The sequence below is a fragment of the Carassius carassius genome, chromosome 42 (assembly GCF_963082965.1).
Source record: "Carassius carassius chromosome 42, fCarCar2.1, whole genome shotgun sequence".
In the NCBI taxonomy this organism is placed as follows: Eukaryota; Metazoa; Chordata; class Actinopteri; order Cypriniformes; family Cyprinidae; genus Carassius; species Carassius carassius.
The window spans coordinates 6,245,881-6,258,765 of record NC_081796.1 but is presented as its reverse complement, the minus strand read 5'-3'; the positions used below and the strand labels follow the sequence as shown (position 1 = coordinate 6,258,765).

The window sequence follows — 12,885 nt, the reverse complement described above, 5'->3', positions numbered from 1 at the left end:
CTGCAAAAGCACAGCCGTAAATGTCCTCTACCATAAATTTTCAAATGTGTAAATATATATATATATATATATATGTATATATATATATTAGAAAACTACAACCTAATTTTCAGACCATCCAAGATGCAGATGATGCAGATTGTTTCTTCATCCGAATAGATTTAGTGAAATGTAACATTTAATTACTTGTTCACCAATGGATCCTCTGCAGTGAATGGGTGCTGTCAGAATAAGAGTACAAACAGCTGCTAAAAACATCACAATTATCCACAAGTAATCCACACAACTCCAGTCCATCAATGAATATCTTGTTAGGTGAAAAGATGTGTGTTTCTACAAAACAAATACATCATTAAGGCAAAACAAGAGTCCATAATTCATAATACGGCTTTCTCCTTCGCAAAACGTCAATCCCCTATTGTCCTCTCACATCAAAATATGCCAACATATTTGTTTATATCTGTTATCTGTTTCATATCTGTTTCAACTTAGGTTTTGGACTGTTTTCACCTGTGTGTAAATGGTGCTTCATCTGTGTCAAAATCTCTATTGATTTAGACAGCTTTTTCACTGAAGAAAGCAAAATAATGGATAGAGGGCTTGTATTTTAGCCAGAAGCTTGTGGATTATTGTGATGTTTTATCAGCTGTTTACACTCATTCTGACGGCACCCATTCACTACAGAGGATCTTTTGGTGAGCAAGTGATGGAATGCTAAATTTCTCCAAATTTGTTCCAATGAAGAAACAAACTCATCTATATCTTAAATGGCCAAGTCTTTAGCAAATTTTCATCTTTCAATCTTACAAAAGCCTGTACTTGCAGATTATCTAAAATTAATGAAATAAAAAGCCACTTAAGTGTTTTTTTTAAGTGAGTACACTTTCATCACTATTTTTATGTTACATTTAAAACTATATTATTTCCCTCATAAATATTCCTTGATAAATGCTAAGATGTACTGAGAAACCACTAAAGAAGTGGTCACTCATTCTTGTGAATTATACCACTAAACTACCACCAGGCCAACATCTAAATCTTTTTAGAGAACTTACTCATGTCAGTTTAGTTTCCGATTTCTCGAGGGAGACAGGACTAATCAGAGGCCTGTGAGTGACATGACTTTGACATTATGGAACACTTTACTCTTTAGGGAATTAATCTAATGGAATAGACAGATGTGGCAGTGTGTCACTAGATATTAACCGCTTTGCTACATTTGCAGAAATATGAAGCAGTTTCATTCTTCTTAGCTGGGATGCTTAAACATAGATGTTATTAGATGTGATGTGATAAATCATTCTATTTATGCCTGGCATCTCTTCTGTGGGTTGTTCATTGGAATGCATTTTTTATCCATTGATATGACATTTTTATGTCATAATTTCATTAGGAGCTTGGAAGCGTTTACAGTACCTTAGCCGGGATCCTAAATGCAGGTGATGTTGAGTTCACATCAGTGGCTTCGGAACATCAGACGGACAAAAGCAATATTTCCAACATGGCAGTACTAGAGAGTGGTAAGTTTTTTATACTGTATAAGTTTTCAGGCTGACATTTCAATCTTTTTTATCTGAGCCAGAGCACAGTTATATAATCAATCAGTCATGAGTGTTGTGTTTATGTTGACTTTTTTTACACCGTTAGCATGGTACTGTTTGATTTTAAATAGTATGCCTTTTTAGGGTTTTAGTGCATATGAAATTATACTGTGATGATTTCATAAAGTGTCTTGGCTAATATAGCTCACAACCCCTGGGGGAGCGGAGCTTGCAATACTTTCACCATAGACATTTCTGTTGCAGGAAATAAATAAAAAAATATTGTGAGGCAGGAGAGGCAGTTTTAAATGTACTAGTGACATGCACAATTACTGATGAGTGTACGTATGTAAATTGGTATGCAGCCCCAGCCATGTACTATATAGAATTCCGATGTAAGATTATTGTGTCCCAAATTTAGTGCTGTTATAGTGAACTAAATGTATTAAAAATAGTTTTCGTAATTGAAATAAGATAAAATATAAATATAAACCTAAAACCAAAACTTGGCAGCTAAATAAAATAAATACAGAAAGTTGAAGATGAAGAATGAAAATGACTAAAACCAAAACTGTAATAAAAACAAAATAAAACTATATAGAATTATTTGAAAATAAAAAATATGACAAAAAACATAACAAAGTTGCTAAAAATTTAACTAAAATTAAAACTATAAATATAAAAATAAAAGCTAATTCATGTTAGTAAATACTATGGTAACACAATAAGTTCCCATTGCATTCATTAACAATGGCCAATGCATTTGTTACAGTATATATTAATCTTTGTCAATGTTAGTTTATAGTGAACTTTTGTTCGTTGTATACAATTTTGCTGCAGTTTCATGAAATGGTAGCAAACTGGTGTTCTCACTTGTTACATGTACTAAAAGTGTACTTTAAAATGAGCAGTGCAGTACATACTGTATGTATTCAGTAGAAGTGGCATGCATTCCTGTATACCTAAAGAAGCACATTGTTATGTTTCTATGTGTTTGTATGTTCAGCTGCATCGCTGCTGTGTATCCGTGCGGATGAGCTCCAGGAAGCGCTGACTTCTCACTGTGTGGTCACACGGGGCGAAACCATCGTCAGGTCAAACACAGTGGAGAAGGCCATTGAGGTTCGGGATGCCATGGGCAAAGCCCTCTACGGACGCCTGTTCAGCTGGATCGTCAACCGCATCAACTCTCTCCTGAAACTAGATAGCCTGTCAGGGTAAGAGAGAAGAGAGTCTTCTCAAACTGTTTAGATTTGACAATATTTCAAAGTTGCAATCAAAGGTCTCAATGTATCGCATCCTAATTGATCAGAAACTAGAAGGAAATAGTTCCATCCAGTGTATTAATGTGTGAATGACAAAACCAAAAAAATTTTTTTTTTTAAATCTTATACATTTTTTAAATTTTATACTTGAATTTCTCTCCAGGGAGGAAGACAAAGGTCTGAACATTGGTATTCTGGACATTTTTGGCTTTGAAAACTTTAAGAGGAACTCTTTTGAGCAGCTGTGCATCAACATCGCCAATGAACAGATCCAGTTCTACTTCAACCAGCACATCTTCGCCTGGGAACAGGTACATCATGACTCTGATAAAGTCATTGTATCTAATCTGCAATGGTTTGGGAGCTGTTCTATGCCTTTTGGGAGCATTTTTATTTGTCTTCCTCAGCACAACCTTATTTCCATCTTAATGGTGGTAACACTTCATCATTTATTGTATTACAGTGTTGTCAAAAATGGAGGGAAGGGGTTTTGAATAATCAGTTTTCATTTTATGCAGACAAGCATGGCAATTCCCCAGACTGATGAGGCTAACTGTAGCCTTGAGGGGGAAAGTGATTTTATGCCTCTAAACGTTTGCGACAAACCCACATTAGTGTCTTCATAATTCATCTGAAACAAGGGTTACGTCAGTTTGCTATGCAGTTCCTAGGGTGTTCTATGAGGGAGCAAGGGCATTGCTATGTGGCTGCTAGGCATTGATATAATAATTTTACTATTAAGTAAAGTATAGTGCTTTGCAATGGTAAGCACCACTCACACTTTGTGTACATACATTTTTATCTAGTTATTATTATTATTATTATTATTATTAATAATAATTAAAGTTATTTATTTATTTATTTATTTATATTTTTTCTAAGTGATGATTCTCATAAATTCCCAAAGAGTCTAATTAGTGTAATACAGTATTACACAATCTATTAATATTGTCACATATCATTCAGTTTGGACTTTCTTTTCCTCTTGCACCATTGCCCTTCATTGTGTTAATTGTATCATTCTCTTCGGGTGTGTGTAGTTAATTGCTGATTTTGTATGTTTGCCATCTTACAAAGAAATTAAGGGTCTGTAATTTTTTTTTTCGGTAATGGCCCGAACCTAGAGTACCCCCTCCTCCCCGTCTAGTTGTAATGTGAACTCGAAGTGAGGAGATGGGGTGGAGGAGGGATGCTGATAAACCATCAATGGATAGAGGTAAGTCAGTGGTATTTATATTATGGTATTAATTGCTTGATTGTGGTCCACCGGTGTTGATTAGGCTAAGTATCTGAACCTCATTTCACAAGTTCACGCTTACATATAATTAGCTGAGGTATGGTGTGCGTATTTGGCGTGCTGTCCGGGGAAGGGCTCCGACTGGACTATGTGTTTAGGGGCGCCCAGTCGCTACCAGCCTATGAGGAGGAGCAGCGTGGTTGTATAGCCCAACCGGGAGGGCCCGAGTTGCCTCGACTGGAATAGGTCACAGTGTTGGCGTACGGGCCCTACCAGCTGAAAAGCCCCTGCTATTCACTGGGCAAAGGGCACTGGCTGACTGAGAGGGCCCATGAAGCCTCCGACTGGAGATTAACATTTAGGACGATGGATGTAGGGGTCCTCAGTTTGGCAGATAAAAAGGTTTTTGGGCTGACTGACAAGGAGACTCTTGCGACATCCGACGGGAGGTTGATAGTCAAGGCATCGGATGGATGAGACTCGCTTGCGGGCAGCAAATATGGAACCCGACCAGGAGAACTCTCACCGACGTCTCACGGGAGCACACGCATCAGACGGGTAAGCCTCGCCGGACGGGGAGAGGAAAAGAAAACCCGTGCTGGGAGGCTCTCGCTGCATCTGATGGGGTATCAACTCATAACATCGAATGGGTAAGCCTCGCCAGGCGGGGGAAAAAGATGTGAGGATAGTGAGAGAGAGTTTAGACAGTATTTGAAGGGAGGTCAAGACGCATGGCGTCGGACGGTTAAGCCTTGCCTACCGTCGAATGGGAAGGTAAAGTAATGTGGCCAGGAGACTCTCGCTGACATCCAACAGGAGCACACACGATCGAACAGGTAAGTCTCGCCAACCATAGATTGGAAAAGTAAGATTGTTTGACCAGGAGGCTCTCGCCGACATCTGACGGGAGCACACATGATTGAACGGGTAAGCCTCTGTGACCATAAAAAAGGAAAAGGTAAGTTTGTCTAGCCGGGAGACTCTCGCCGACATCCGACGGGAGCTTGTACTCACGGCATCGAACGGGTAAGCCTCTCGGGATGTAAGACTGAAAGGAAAAGTTGTTTGGCCAGGAGGCTTTCACCAGCATCCAACAGGAACTTTATGCTCGCTGTATTGGCTGGGTCAGCATTGCAGGCCGTAGGATGGAAGAGGTAAGTTTGGGTGGTCGTGAGGCTCTCACCGATGTCCGATGGGAGCTTGTACTTGCGGCATCGGACGGGTAAGCCTCGACGACCGTAGAATGGAAAAGGAGGTTCTCACCGGCCTCCCAGGGGAGCTGGATATTCGCAAAATGGATAGGTCAGCTTGGCGGCTGTAAAAAGGAAAGGAAAGGTTTTCTGGCCAGGAGGCTCTCGCCGGCATCCAATGGGAGCACACGCATCGAATAGGTAAGCTTCACTGGCCGAAGGATGGAAAAGGTAAGTTTGTCTAGCCGAGAGGTTCTCGCCGACATCCGATGGGAGCTTCCTACTCACGGCATCGAATGAGTAAATCTCGCTGGACGTAGGAAAGAAAAGGTAAGGTTATCTAGCCTGGAGGCTCTCGCCAATACCCAATGGGATCACACGCATCGAATGGGTAAGCCTTGCTGGCTGTAGAGTAGAAAGGTAAATATGTCTGGCCGGGAGGCTCTCGTCGGCATCTGGTGGGAGCTCAATACTCGCAGCACCAGATGGGTAAGTCTCGCCGACCAATAAAAGGGGACAGTTGTGGTAGACTAATTGGAAGGTCTCTCCGACATTTGATGGGAGCCCACGGCATCAAACGGGTAAGCCTTCTGGTCATAAAATATGAAAAGGTAAAGTTTTTTAGCCGGGGGGCTCTCGCCGGCATCTTGTGGGAGCACAATACTCTCGGCACCAGATGGGTAAGTCTCGACTACCGTCAAAGGGGAAGATAAGGTTGTAGCTGGGAGGTTCTCGCCGATGTACGATCGGAGCACACGGCATCGAACGGGTAAGCCTTGCTGGCCGTAAAATAGAAGATGTTTTCTAGCCGGGAGGCTCCCGCCGGCATCTAGTGGGATCTCAATACTCGCGGCACTAGATGGGTAAGTCTCAACGACCATAAATGGGAAGTTAAGGTTGTTTAGCTGGGAGGTTCTCACCTACATACGATGGAGCACGCGGCATCAAAAGGGTAAGCCTATGCTGGCCATAAAATAGAAAAGGTAAGGTTGTCTAACCAGGAGGCTCTCGCCGTCATTCGGTGGGAGCTCAATGCTTGCGGCACTAGATGGGTACACCTGTAGTCGGACGGAAAGGCCAAGAATGCTTGAACGGGAGTGCTCTTGCAGCCTTTGACGAGAGTTCAATATTCGCGCACGGACGGGTAAGTGATGCTGTTAGTTGAAGGGAAACATTCACTCCACAGTGAAAGCTCTTGCGGCATCTGACGGGATTTAAATACTCACTGTATCGGATGGGTGAGCCTTGCCGGTAGTTGGAGAAATATTTACTATGCTGGGAGCACTTTGCAGCACCTGACAGGAAGTTCAATACTCAGAGCAATTTGGGTGTCTAAAGGGGATGCTATGAGGATTACTTGCATTGTTGTTTTAGCAAATCCAATAAGATGCTTCTGATAACGTCAGAAAATCTTTGATCAGCATGCATTCGAAGTTAAGCGTACGATGAAATAGAATTTCCTGTCCTGTCAGTGTACCTCAAATAAGTGCCCTGAATCTGGATGCATGGGCATAGCTTAAAAGCTGAGGTGATGTCAAATTTTGTCAGCCAAGAGCTTAAGAATTTAGTATTTTATTTTTATTTTGTTTTGCCACATATAGGGGAAATCTGAACAGATTACTTCAGTGAATAGCTGAAATGTAATGAAAAAATGGCAACATTTGAGGTCACGTTCAAGGACTTTGATTGCTGTAGCATGCCTGTCATAAAGAATTGTCCAATATTAAAGATAGTGTACATTTGAATTAAATGTTTAGCAAAATGAGGACTAGATTGTACAGTGACATGTAGAAACTATTGTCGGGACGTTGGTGCCCTTGAAGGCTTTTGATATAATGAGCATGTACATTAGATTTTTAGCGATGCATTACGTTAAGTTTGTTCCATGGAACAGTATAATTAATTGCTTTTCGGGGATTAGTGGTGTCGTGCTGGTTATTTTTTCATTTATTTTTTTAGAGGCTTCTGAGGGAGCAAGAACTGCTGCAGCAGTAGGGAAGGACGGAAAGGCTCCTGCGGGAGCAGCAACTGCTGCGGCAGTAGGGAAAGGCAGATAAGGCTCTTGCGGGAGCAGACACTGCTGCGGCAGTGGGGAGATACAGAAAAGGCTCCTGCGGGAACAGACATTGCTGCAGCAGTGGGGAGATACAGAAAAGGTTCCTGCAGGAGCAGACACTGCTGTGGGGAGATACAGAAAAGGCTCCTGCGGGCAGTGAGGAAATATGGGAAAAGGCTCCTGCGGGGGCGGACACTGGTGTGGCAGTGGGGTAAAATCAGATAGAGGCTCCTCCGGGAGCGGGCACTGCTGGGATGGCTGGAGTGAGGAAGGGCTGTTATACATGGATAGGGGGATGTTAAAGAGGGTTGGCTATGGTAGATCATGAGTTTGAGTGAACGGGGATGGGCTGACGTTAGAGGGGTTGGCTGATAAGGGTTCGGTGAGCTTCTTTGATATGGAATCGGTCTGACAGATAATAGGTCTTGGTGCCCTCTGCATTCTGACAAAATCTGTGCCCTGATTTTGCTGGCTACAGTGGTGGGGGGGAGGTGTTCGGAAGGAATCGTCAGGGTGTGGCGGAACATAGAGAAGTAAAGGGGAGCATGAGAGAAGGAGGAGAGATAGCTGCTTGAGCCACCTGCGGAGCTTGCTTCGGCTGCTGTAGTTGTTGGCTGTGGGAAAAGTAGAAGGGTTATTTACATTTGATGGAGCAAGATAAAAGTGCCAAGGTAGCCTACAGTGTTGCCAGCTTAGCAATTGGTTGCCTGATTTGACAATTCCTCAAGTCTTGTCCGCATTAGTACATTCCTGTTGGAAAAACATATTTTCCTCTCGTTTCTCGTTCCTTTCGTTTTTTTTAACGGCCTCCAGAGCGGATAAATTTGGAATGTTGTTTTCACGTTGTAGTATGGACTGTGGAAACAGTGGCTTTTGTAAACGATGACGCATGTTTAGTCTTTTGTACCAATAGACATTATTATAGCAGTAACATTAATTGCAGTTATGTGCTTATTCACTTTCAAGTGGTTTCTAAAGATATTTACTTTGCATGCTTTTCGTATTACAGTCCTAAAAAGACAACAGAAATTTTACTCACACTTGCTGTCCTGCGGCAAAACACGAGGGTCGTTGCGTTTTAGATCAATTCTGAGTGATCATGCCAGTAAATGGTGAAATATGTCCCTAAATAAATTGGTCCTTCCAGAATAATTGCATGAAACCTATGTCTGTATCATCTCAGTGAGGTTTAAACATGCACAGTAAGGCAAATGTAATGTCTTCAGACATTTCAGTGTGGATGACGACTCTGGAAAAAAATGCATTGGCTTTGTGGTTAAAAATAGCATCGTCATCCGATAGAATTACGTCATAACGTCATTTAACAAACTTTAGCCGCGAAACCTGCATTTAGCATCTTCACCTGAAAATGTATTGATTTATAACATGTGGTCTGCGCAGCTAGTGGAGGCAGCCTCAAACTGCGCCATGGCCGGAAAATGCTCAGCCTTTCACCGCGGCGGGAAGCGAGAGAGGCTTGCTGCGGTGAGAACTGCCCATGTGGAACACAGATTAGTCCTGTCACTTTAAGAAGTTACTCCAAACAATCTGTATATTCCATTCCAACCTCAAGACCAAAGAGCTGTCAAAGGATGTCAGAGACAAGATTGTAGATCTGCACAAGGCTTGAATGGGGTACAAGAAGCTTGGTGAGAAGGCGACAACTGTTGATGCGATTATTCAGAAATGGAAGAAATACAAAATAACCATCAATCGGCCTTGGTCTGGAGCTCCGTGCAAGATCTCGCCTCATGAGGTAAGGATGATCACAAGAAAGGTGAGAGGTCGGCCCTGGACTACACAGGAGGAGCTTGTTAATGATCTTAAGGTAGTTGGGACCACAGTCACCAAGCAAAGCATTGGTAAAGCACTACGCCGCAATGGACGGAAATCCAGCAGCGTCCGCAAGATTCCACTGATCATAAGTCACATATACAGGCCAGTTTAAAGTTTGCCAATGAACATCTAAATGACTCAGAGAAGGCTTAGGAGAAAGTGCTGTGGTAAGATGAGGCCAAAATTGAGCTCTTTGGCATTAACTTGACTCACCGTGTTTGCCCATTGGGGCTGTTTTTTTGCTAAGGGTACAGGATGACTTCACCGCATTGAGGGGCAAATGGATGGGGCCATTTTTGTCTTGGACAAAAACCACCTCCCCTCAGCCAGAACACTGAAGATGGGTCATGGATTGGTCTTCCATCATGGCAATGATCCAAAACATATTGCCAAGGCAACAAAAGAGTGGCTCTAGAAGAAGCAGATTAAGGTCATGGAGTGGCCTACCAGTCTCCGGACCTAAATTCTGAATATTTGGGGTTTGTATTCTGTCCCTATCCATTAAAATAAACCTACCATAAAAATTACAGACAGTTTTTTTTCCTTTTTTCATTTTTTTTTCAATTGACCACTTTGCCACTGTCCAGCTGCTCCCTAGAGAAGCATGATGAGAAATTCCTTGGTCTCGCCAATCAGACCCTAGACAACTGTCTGAGCACGTTTCTGCATGCAGAACTGAACACCGCCACCAAGAAGCAGAGAGGGACCTCAAGGGAGCTTTGCTGACTATGTGTAGTGGGTGCTGTTATCCTGTCGATCATCTCTGACTGTCAGACCAGCTGATGACGACACCAAAACCACTCCTAGTTCAGCGCCCAGCCAGAAACCCTCCCGCTGCATGGAGCGACAGGAAGAGACAACCGCAAACCAAGAGCCAAACTCTGCCGCTATATTTAATGACGCACCAAGAGAATCATTTGAGCAGGACATCACCAGGGAACCTGAGCTATCCGCACCTTACCAGTTGTGTGAGGTGGCTGCCCCATCCATCACCATGGGAGCTCTTGTGTAGTACAAGGTAAAGGAAGTGAATGCCACCCACCGTCCTGCCACAGATAGTGGCTGTTTGTTGGACTTGGACACTGTTTTTCAGTTTGAAGAGGTAGAGACTTTGCTTCTCCTAAGCCTGCCTCAATCTATTATTCTGTATGATTCTCTGGTCCTGCTTAGCCTCCCTCTCCCATTTCCTCTCCAAGCTGCTTTAAGACACTTTATTTTTGTTTGGATCTTGTGCATTTCTTCATTCTCCTCAGTCCTCAGCCACTTCTGCTGTCCAGTCATCTTTATGCCCTGTCAGTCCCTCTATGTCACCTCCTCTCAGTGGTGGGTCTCCATCTCAGGCCTGCCGGGAGTCTTCATCTCCTGGACCTGAGGAGCCCATGGCTCCGTCTCTGGCCTCGGATGGCTCCACTCTACCTCATCCTGCCATCCTGACTTCTGCGCTTCTCCTACCCTCGATTCCGGAGTGGACCATCAGCCATTTGGCCTCACTGGATTCCCTAAACCAGTCAGCTCCATCTGAGTCAGAATTCTCCACGGAATTCTGGTCCTCCACCTCATCGGAGACGGCTCGCTCCTTCCTCAGGCTTCGCTTCTTTCCTCAGTCACTCCAGCTCACCCTCTGGCATTCGGATCCCCACCTCGGTGAATATCGCTCCACCTCTTCTGCTCTCTGTCTGCATAGTGGGCTCCATTGCCGTCATCACCTCCAATCATCCCCATGGTGGGGTGTGTTCCTGTCACACCTTGGCCCCTCCCTCTATCGAAGCAGCCATGAAGTGCAGTCCTGTCTGTGGCCTGGGAACATGCCATCACGCCCCTGATCAAGGCTTCTCCCTGGCTATTACCACAATCATCACCACCCTATGCCATCCCTTCACCATCTCCTCATCATCCTCTCTCTATGGTTCTATGTCATGCCTTCCAGTAGAGGGGGCTATATGTCACATGTCATTCAGTTTGGATTTTGATTTCCTCTTGCACCTTTCCTCTATATTGTGTTAATTGTGACATTCTGTTCAGGTATGTGTAGTTAATTATCGTTGTTTCATCTGTGCATTTAAGATAATTTGTGTTGAGTTTTAGTTTGTCCTGTCTCGTGTGAGTTTATGATGCCTGTGTGATGGATTACCTGTTTGTTGGATTGCCTATGTGTAAGATTGTTTGAAAACTTCTTAAATAATATACATATTAATGAGATTTAGATTTTTATTAAACTAATAAGAATACAATGTCTTCTTCTTCTTCTTCTTCTTCATAATAATAATAATAATAATAATAATAATAATAATTCCGGACTGGAATTTGACCCAGACATTGCTTTGTGAACTTTACCTGTAAAATTTATTTATAATATATTTGTAGATTTGTATTCTCCTTATTATTATTTTTATTTTATTTATTTATTTATTTTTGTGCCCATGTTACTTCAAATTTTGTTTTCTTGTTTCAAGTTTCTGTATGTGTTTTGATGGATTTCACCATTGAATAATTTAGGTCCATGTGTGTATTGTAATTTTTAAACATCTAGAGTCTAGACACAAAACAGACATGACATTTGTGCTTTGGGTTGAGTGCTCTGCTCATAGAAGTCATTGTGTAGCAGCAGGAATTGTCTGACACTGTGCTCAGATTTAGGAAGTTACGGAGCTCTAGGCAACAGCTAGCAGAAGTCAGCAGTGTTTTTGGGAGCTTACAAATATTTGTGGAGAGATGAACATAATTACTTTCCCCAAGGAGAAATTCAGATGCAAAACAATAGCAGTGTCAAGTGTAAAGGTCACAGATTGATGTTTTGTTACAATTCAAAATAACTGTATTCTATTTGAATATATTTTAAAATGTTATTTATTCCTGATGGCACAGCTGAATTTTCAGCATCATTGCTCCATTCTTAAGTGCCACACAATCCTTTGAAAATCATTCTAATGTGCTGATTTGCTGCTTAAGAAGCATTTATTCTTCTTATTATTTTATTTGTTTATTTATTTTGAGGATTCTTTGATTAATAGAAAGTTCAAAGAAAAAAAATTACTTATGCTTTTGGTGACTTTTTTTGCATCCTTGCTGAATAAAAAACATTAATTGTTAAAAAATAAAAATAAAAAAGTAAGCCCAAACTTTTGAATGGTAGTGTATAAATCATTCAGAGATTTGATCCCGATAACCTCATGAAAGTTCATCAAATCATTTGGTTTCTCTGCAGGATGAGTATCTGAACGAAGATGTGGACGCTCGAGTGATTGAATATGAAGACAACCGGCCGCTGCTGGACCTCTTCCTCCAGAAGCCCATGGGCATGTTAGCACTACTGGATGAGGAGAGTCGCTTCCCTCAGGCTACTGACCAGACCCTCGTCGGCAAGTTCCTCCCAACATCTGACCTTCTTCCTGAAACATCATAGAGCTTTTAGCTTCAGTGTTGTTCACCTGGTGTCCTATGACCCAGGATACTTACGCTGTCTCTCACAAAAATGCACACAATGTAACTTTTGGCTGACAGCTGAATAATTCAACATGCCAAGACTAGACACCTAGCTGTTTTTCCATGACTTAGCCTTATTGCTTTATACTGAAGGAAATGGGTGGATGAATCAATTCAGGTGTATCTCATGTTACCAAGAATGGCTAAATTCGCCATGAGGGTTGGGTCAGTAAAATAACAAATTTATGAACAAATGAGCAAATGAATAAATGAACTGATATAAATGATGAATGATTAAATGTACAAACTAAGTACACAAGCAGATTAATTATTGAAA

The 12,885-nt window shown here is 42.1% G+C and overlaps 1 protein-coding gene across 4 annotated transcripts in view; it reads left to right on the top strand.

The window, feature by feature from the left end:
• LOC132124167 (myosin-IIIa-like) overlaps window positions 1-12,885 on the top strand; it is a 74,095-nt gene that overhangs the window by 39,340 nt on the left and 21,870 nt on the right. For all 4 annotated transcript variants that reach the window (XM_059535051.1, XM_059535049.1, XM_059535050.1 and 1 more), the window contains 4 exons: window positions 1,394-1,520; window positions 2,548-2,758; window positions 2,970-3,117; window positions 12,331-12,484. In XM_059535051.1, coding sequence (XP_059391034.1) covers window positions 1,394-1,520; window positions 2,548-2,758; window positions 2,970-3,117; window positions 12,331-12,484 — 640 coding nt within the window. The remainder of the gene's footprint in view (window positions 1-1,393; window positions 1,521-2,547; window positions 2,759-2,969; window positions 3,118-12,330; window positions 12,485-12,885) is intronic.